This window comes from Opisthocomus hoazin, chromosome 15, assembly GCF_030867145.1.
Source record: "Opisthocomus hoazin isolate bOpiHoa1 chromosome 15, bOpiHoa1.hap1, whole genome shotgun sequence".
In the NCBI taxonomy this organism is placed as follows: domain Eukaryota; kingdom Metazoa; phylum Chordata; class Aves; order Opisthocomiformes; family Opisthocomidae; genus Opisthocomus; species Opisthocomus hoazin.
In genome coordinates, this window is record NC_134428.1 from 270,470 (window position 1) to 278,803 (window position 8,334).

Genomic DNA, 8,334 nt, shown 5'->3' on the forward strand with positions numbered 1-8,334 from the left:
GGACATAGGTTAAAGGCAGTGTGGGGTGGGAAGATGCTGAGAGCTCACTGAGGGAGAAATTTTCACAACCCATGAAATGGTAAGTCCCTGGAAGCAGGGCAGTGAATCTGCAGCTGCTGGAGGGATCTCCAAAAGCTGGCACATCCTACAGCCTACAGGATCTTTGTGGAGGATTGTCACAGCTTCTCAAGCCTAGAGGAGGAAGACACGTTCTAGAGAAGTTTTTCCCTGCCCTGCCATCAGAGGAGTAGGGCAAGTTGACTGCCTTCTCTGGGGGTTACTGGTAGGATATTAAGCCAGGTGTGCAGCCAGGGGTGCCCAGGACTGTCCTCCAGAGCAGGTCCCTTTACCGCAGGAGCCTGTATGCTGGGGTCAGTGCTCAGCCTGCTTGGGGAGTTCCCGATGGTGCTGTGGGGAGAATCTGTGGGTGGAAGAAGAGAAGCCCGGAAGGGCAGGGTTTTTCTCCTACCAGGAGACTGCTGCACGGGTCAGGGATGCTCACAGCTCCAGTTCATCCCCAGAATATTTCCAAAGGACTGATTCAAGAAGAAGGTCATGCACAGGATAACCATAAAGACAACAAAAACTTCCTCAATTTGTGTTATCGGTTTCCCTTTTGGAAGAGGGAGGGCGGTGTAAAAGGGATAAATGGAAAAGGAGCTTTCAGCCTTGAAGAAGTCACTGAGATTCCTGAGCCAGTGATCAGTAACTCTGATAGGAGCCTCCTAAAGCACACTCAGCCATTCCTCTGCCTGTCGACAGCACCAGCATCACCTTTCCTGGACCTACCAGGCTTAGCCTGACCTTTCATTTTCCACCTGCAAACAGGAACATGCACCCAGGCAGTGCCCTGCAAACAGGCAGGTTTCTGTAGGGCCAGGGTGAGTGCACAGGGGTTGGGATGGGGTCTGTGAGTGCTATAATGAAAAAGACATGGGAGAGTGAAACATCTTTCAGGAGGAAAATTTCCAGGCAGCAGATATATCATCAGGGAAGGAGCAGAACAGAAAACCAGATGTGATGGGAGGGAGAAATCATAAAACTCTGCATCATCCCCTCCAGTGCAGAGCCCTTCGTCTGAGTAAGCCCCCTTGCCTTCTCTCCCACCCAGCACAGCCTCTTCCCTCAGGGCTGAGGTCTCCAAACCATGAACCACCTCCTCTGCAGCAGAGCTCCAGCAGAGCCAGGGGGCAGCTCTCCAGCCACATCTCCATTTCTCTGCTGCAGATTACAGGGGCTCAGAGCTCAACTGCCCGGCAATGTTGGTGTCTGGGAGGCGGCGTGCCCAGCTGGGTATGGGTAACGCTGTGCTGAGGGCCCAGCTGCCTCTGCCCTGGCTTCTCTCAGACACCCTATTGCTGGATATTTGCTTGTTTCTCCTCTTGACTGTGTTATTCCTATTGTTGTTTCATTGTTGTCGTCAGCTTCGTTAGGGAGCTGGAGTTTCAGCTGCAGAGTCACAGACTGATCTTGTGGGTCCTTTCCTGCAGGTGTGTCCGTGGGAACAAGTGCCCCAACTTTCATCTCCCCTGTGGGGCTGTGGTCAGTGAAGTCTGTGGGGCTGGAGGATCAGCTGCTTTTCCCTTCATCAGATGCTATTGTTAGGACACTTGGCTGTCTCCTTGAGGTGTACTTCCAAGGTCTGAGCTGCCCTCTACAAAGTGAACTTCTCTCCTCACAACCTTTTATTACCTAAAAGCCCCACGGAGAACCACAGAGATGCTACAATGGAGGAAATGCTGTTGGGTTGGTGAAAGGAGCCGTGAGTGTCCTTGGCTAGAAGTGAGGTGCTGAGACCTTTAGAAAGAGTGAGACATTTAGCAGTCTGCACTGAATCCCTCTGTTTTCAGTAACGTCTGGTTATTTTTCAGGGTAATGCAGCAGTGTGATCACCTTCCATCTCACAAAGAACAAGCCCAGGGCAGGTCAGAAGAAGTCAGAGGGACAGACCAGCTGCCCTCACTCTGCATTAAGCCAGAAGCCATTTCATATGCCTCACCAGTGTCCCTCTCTTCTCCCTGAGTGCAGCAGAAATGCTGAAGGTGTCTGAACTCCAAGTAAGCTCCCCAGGTAAGCTGGGGGAGCTTTATGAACCCCAAACTTCTCCAACTTTTCTCTGTTATTGCCGTTCCTTAGCACTGAGAGTGCAGAGGCTGACAAGGTGATTTTCTGTGAGGAGCGGTTTCATCTGACCAAGTCGGACACCAGGATAGACCCCTGACATCACTACTCCCATGAGCTCCTTGCTGCATAGCAGGGCAGACTCCTCAAAAGGCAGAGGACAGAGGTCCTGCTCCTTACAGTACCTTCAGCCAGCACCAACCAGACCTCGAACAAGGAAGCTGAAGAAAGTTCTCATTGAAAATGAATGGAAAATGCTCAGAAGTTCAGCAGTGTTAAAGTTCTAGGAGTATGGCTTTGCATTTCCAATGAGAATTCTCCCCTAACACTTTATTGATTCTTCCTCTAACGACAGGATCCCATGCCCAAAGGAAACACCTGTCCAACAGCAGCTCCATCACCCAGTTCCTCCTCCTGGCATTCGCAGACACACGGGAGCTGCAGCTCTTGCACTTCTGGCTCCTCCTGGGCATCTACCTGGCTGCCCTCCTTGGAAACGCCCTCATCATCATCTCTGTAGCCTGTGACAACCACCTCCAAACTCCCATGTACTTTTTCCTCCTCAACCTCTCCCTCCTTGACCTGGCATACATCTCTACGACTGTCCCCAAAGCCATGGCCAATTTGCTCTGGGACACCAGGACCATCTCCTATGCAGGGTGTGCTGCCCAGCTCTTTTTGGTTTCCTTCTTAGTAGTAGCAGAGCATTGTCTTCTGACCATCATGGCCTATGACCGATACATTGCCACCTGCAAACCCCTGCACTACAGGACCCTCCTGGGCAGCAGAGCTTGTGTCCACATGGCAGTAGCTGCCTGGAGCAGTGGCTTTCTCAATTCTCTGCTGCACACTGCCAATACATTTTCAATTCCTCTCTGCCACGGCAATGCTGTGGATCAGTTCTTCTGTGAAATCCCCCAGATCCTCAAGCTCTCCTGCTCACACTCCTACCTCAGGGAAGTTGGGCTTCTTGGGTTTAGTGTTTCTTTATCTTTTGGGTGTTTTGTTTTCATTGTGCTGTCCTATGTGCAGATCTTCAGGGCCGTGCTGAGGATCCCCTCTGCACAGGGACGGCACAAAGCCTTTTCCACGTGCCTCCCTCACCTGGCTGTGGTCTCCCTGTTTTTCAGCACTGCAGTGTTTGCCTACCTGAAGCCTCCCTCCATCTCTTCCCCATTGCTTGATCTGGTGATTACAGTGCTGTACTCAGTGGTTCCTCCAGCAATGAACCCCTTCATTTACAGCATGAGGAACCAGGAGCTCAAAGACGCCCTGAAGAAGCAAATTCAATCTGTAGTATTTCAGCAGCAGTAAGGTGCCACATCTCTTCACAAGTGGTTTCCAACATATCTAGGGAACCTCCTGTGCTTTGGACATTTTACCTGTGACAATTCTGCTTCTCAAGAACCATGAACCCAGCTTGTCTGACAGAGTTACCTTTGCATATGTGTCTGGCACCGTGGAAAAGGTGCCCTCCCATGCCATGTTTCTGTAATAAACCAGGATTTTCTAAATGCCAGTGTCTCCAGGCTTTGCTGTCTTCCCAAAGCTAAGGTCAGGAAAAAGCTGAAAATATTCTCCCCATGAGGCTGTGCTGCTGTGCTGGGGTTCTCCATGCACTGAGGGGAGGAGTATATGGGGTGATATGTTAGGGAATAGTACTAGAGTGAGCTTTCACTGGTGTCCTCCCTGTTCAGCCCTATCCAGCACCAGCCACTCACCAAAGGTTTATGTGTGAGCTTTTCTGCACGGCCTCTTTGCTCCTCCCGCTGGGTTCAGTGCCTGCACAGTGCCTCGACCTCTCTCCTTGTACAGACCCTGGCAGACCTCAGAGCAGGGATGTCTGCGAAACCCCACGTGGGATGCGGATAGGGCTGGGTAGGTTCCACAACCTGTGGGAGGCTGTTTCAAGTAGGAGGAACAGAAGGGGAACAGGGTACAAAGGGATGTACTGCAGATCATGAGAGGCAAGCTGCTCCTCACACCAAATACACCCTTCCCCATGCTGCACCTGAACACTGCAGACATTGGACCATGTGTGGGACAGCAGGGCTGGGCTGGAACAGGCCAGGGAACTGACAGGGGCCACTAAGCACCACTTGCCACGGGGTGACCACCTGGAATTTGTGGCTGCAAGGAGTCAAGAGCAAAGGGAAGAGATTCAGATTTCACATCTCCAGGAATAGTACTGACGAGCTGGAGTGGGTTTAGCAAAGGTTCCCCAGGACAGCCATGGACTGGAGAGCATTGCCTGTTAGGAGAGGCTGAGGGAGCTGGGCTTGTCAAGCCCAGAGAAGGGATGGCTGAGGCTGACATCATCCCAGCCTGCCAGTACTTACAAGGAGATCATGGAGAATACAGACCCATCTCTTCAACAAGATTCATGGTGAGAAGACAAAATTCAGTGGGAGGAAGGTGAAAGAGGAGAGGTTCAGCCAGGACAGAAGGACAAGATTTTTCCCCAGGAGCTCATCCAAGTGCAGGAACAGGTCACCCAGAGAAGCTGGGCAGTCTCTGTCCCTAGGAGTTTCAAACTTGGACTGAAGCAAGCATTGAACTACTTGGTCTGACCAATTTTCAGACAGGTTGCATTGAAGATTTCCTTATGTCCCATCCAGCTGCAGTTGTCTTCAATTCCTGCGACTATGGGCCCTGTTTCTAACAGGAGCAGAGCAGAGGTCTGTGGGGCTTGAGTCCTTCTGTGCTGTAAGGGACCATTTACACCAACTTCTAAACAGGGGTAGAGAGGCTGACACCAGAGTGTGACTTGCTCTGGGCAAAGACTGAGAAGTGCCAGGCAAAGAAGTTTTGGGACACACAGGGCTCTTTGCAAGACACCAAATGATCTATTTTTAATACCTTTAGGTTTTTCAGATGTCATTTAATGACAATGAAAATTTCTGCAAGATTAACTGAAAACAAAGATCTAAAGCAAGAAATGTGTCAACACTTCTCAGCTTTTTTTCAGTCTTTAGGTGTCTTTTGTGACTTACTTCTGTTACCAATACTGTGTCTCTTATTTCATCTCCCTCATCATTCAGGAGTTGCTACCACTCCAGATCCAATGGCCACGTCTAAGCATATCTTCTCAGCAGACTTACATCAGTACAGAGTAGGAGCTGACCTGCTGCAAGGCAGCTCTGTGGAGAGGGACATGGGTGTCTTGATGGACAAAAAGTTGACCATGAGGCAGCAGTGTGCCCTGGCTGCCAAGAAGGCCAATGGGATCCTGGGGTGCATTAAGAAGAGTGTGACCAGCAGGTCAAGGGACGTTCTCCTCCCCTGCTCCTCTGCCCTGGTGAGGTCCCATCTGGAGTACTCTGTTCAGTTCTGGGCTCCCCAATTCAAGAAAGATGAAGAGCTACTGGAGAGAGTCCAGCGGAGGGCTAAGAGGATGGTGAGGGGACCGGAACATCTCTCCTACGAGGAGAGGCTGAGGGAGCTGGGCTTGTTCAGCCTGAAGAAGACAAGGCTGAGAGGGGACCTTAGAAATGCCACTAAATATCTGCAGGGCGGGTCTCAGGAGGATGGGGCCAGACTCTTTTCAGTGGTGCCCAGCGACAGGACAAGGGGCAACGGGCACAAACTGAAGCACAGGAAGTTGCAGCTGAACTTGAGGAAGAACTTCTTCCCTCTGAGGGTGACGGAGCCCTGGCACAGGCTGCCCAGGGAGGTTGTGGAGCCTCCTTCTCTGGAAATATTCCATACCCTCCTGGACGTGGTCCTGTGCAGCCATCTCTGGGTGTCCTTGCTTGGGCAGGGGGGTTGGACTAGATGTCCCACAGAGGTCTCTTCCAACCCCTACTATTCTGTGATTGTGCTAAAGGCAGGAAGAAGACCTGAATTATTGTGGAATAGGTTGAGTTTCGAATTCGAGGCAGCAGAAGGAGGACGTGCATTCCAGTGCTGGGATGCGGAGAGCAATAGCAGATCCAAGCAAGTCTGTGGCTGTGACATCTTGCGTGCTAGAGAAGCATTAACAGGACATTGGAAAAAAGCAGTTGCTGGGAAACCGAGAGGCATTGGCATACCCCCAGGTAAACACAGCTTTTTGTTTGAAGCAACAGTGAATGAGGACAGAGGGACATCAGGAAAGCTTGGGAGATCCGAGGGTCAGAGTGAGGTGGGGAAATGGGGCAGTAGCTAAAGTCTGCAAGGAAACAAGCACAGGCATAGGACAGTGTAACACAGCCTGTGGTGGGGATGACCAAGGGCCTTGGTGTGGCTGGGACCACCCCCTGACAACACAAATGAGGTCTTCTTCAGTTTGGCTATGGCTACTCTCCCTTCCACTGAGGCCCATGAGAAGAGACCAGTGCCTTACAACCCCAGGGCATTGTTGGCTCCTCACTCACCCCTACAGAGCCTGGGAGGTTTCCTATTGCTCTCCTGCACTGAACATTCCACACCCAACATCACACTGCTCCTAAGAAGAGCCACGAACAGGCTGTGAGGCAACAGACCCCCATTCCCAGGGCATGGGGGTCAGGGCTTGGCTGTCCTACTTTGCAAAAGACGTCAAGGCCTTCCACAGCCACACTCCACATCTGATTTTCCACCTGTAACCAGTGCCTCTGACTTCTTGCTTCACCCTGGGGGATGCATCAGGGATGGTCACCTCTTCTTGTAATTCCCTCCACGATCCCTTTGCAATGATGGTCCTCAGTGGGGCATGCCGACATCCTTAGAAACTTGAACGTCTGCTGATGAATTTTACTTCTCTAGAGACTTGTTCTCTGGGAAGAACTTCACTTAAAGTTCTCAATTTTTCTGTGGTTAACTAAAGAGCTTTCAGGAGCGAAAGTCAAAGTGAAAAAACAACAATAAGAAAAGATTTTTCCCCCTTTTTTTGGATTCTTTACACGTTACTTGGTGTCAGCAATCTCCATCTCATAATAATCCTGAGCTTCTCCTAAAGCAGTCTGAATATATATGAAAATAAAGGCCCTTTGTTTACGACAATCAAGTAGTCTTTGTCCCTTCCCCCAACCCCACCATTTCCCTCATCAAACACCTGGGACTTCAAGAAGCCTTGTTCCAATCTCAGCTTCCTCCCCTTAAGGCTGTAGATACAGGTCTCAGCCTGTTGGCACAAACTCCCACCTGTTTTACTTGGAGAACAAGCTGCGTGTAGACACAGAAGGCTTTTTCTTAATGGTCAACAAATAAAAAGAAAAAGGCATGATTTAAAGAAAAAAAAAATCATTCCTCTGCTTTATATTAAATCCGCTTTACCCCTACTGAAGTGCACTTTCCACAACAGATAACCTTAGACCAACAGAAAACACCTTCTGTGTCAAGCACAGACCCCAAGATCCCTCCGAACACTGTCCCCTGTCCCAGACTCTGTCGATATTTCTTCTTTGCACACAACAAGCTGCCCACTAAAGTCACTAGCTCCCTCAATTCATAGGGCGAAGAAAGGAGAAGTGCTCTCTTTTGCACAGCCAAATCTGCACTAATCCTAATATTTTGAGGTTACAGGGACTTTACCAAGTGTACCCTGCAGTATCTACCACCACTCATTTCTTTATTTTCTGCAGGGTAAACTACATGTGTCTTCAAAGTAGGGGAAGGCAGAGAACAGAGTTATCTCATCTGGTGTTAGACACCTTGCACTCAATTGCCCAGGCTTCCCTTTCTAGTCAAGAGAAAAAAATCAGCTCTCTTAACGGAGATGCCTTGGGCTTCCCTGCCTGGCCACCAGCTCCTCCTCCACGTATGCTCCTATAGGACCCGGGTCACATTTCCCAGTCCCACGTGGGGTCTTCAGCTACCTCAGGGTGTCTTGGAGGCAGTGCCCACCTCTGTGTGGGCAACTGAATCAACCCCCAAATGAAGACGTCAGGTGCACAATGGTGTATATCACTATGGGCCTCCAAGTGCCAAACCCCAAGTGAGGCCCGGAGCACAGGGGTGTCAAGAGGCCCAAGTCACACCCAAGTAAAACAAAATGACTCCTTTTTTCAAGAAGGAATTAAAGGAGGACTCAGGGAACGACAGGTTGGTCAGCCTCACCTCAGCCTCCACTAAGGTGAAGGAGCAGCTAATCCTGTCAACCATTTCCAGGTACAGGAAGGACAAGAGAGTCATCAGGAGTAGTCAGCCTGGCTTCACGAAGGGGAAGTCATTTTTATCTGACCTTATAACCTTCTCCAATGACATGACTGGCTTGGTAGACGAAGAGAGAGGAGTGGTGATTTGCCTGTATTT

At 50.3% G+C, this 8,334-nt stretch overlaps 1 protein-coding gene across 1 annotated transcript; it reads left to right on the forward strand.

The window, feature by feature from the left end:
* The first annotated feature begins 1,259 nt into the window (after positions 1 to 1,259).
* On the forward strand, positions 1,260 to 3,435 carry LOC142363296 (olfactory receptor 14J1-like). The gene is made up of 2 exons (XM_075436807.1): positions 1,260 to 1,299; positions 2,477 to 3,435. The coding sequence occupies exons 1-2, from the start codon at positions 1,260 to 1,262 to the stop codon at positions 3,433 to 3,435; spliced, it is 999 nt and encodes a 332-aa protein (XP_075292922.1).
* The last annotated feature ends 4,899 nt before the right edge of the window (positions 3,436 to 8,334 follow it).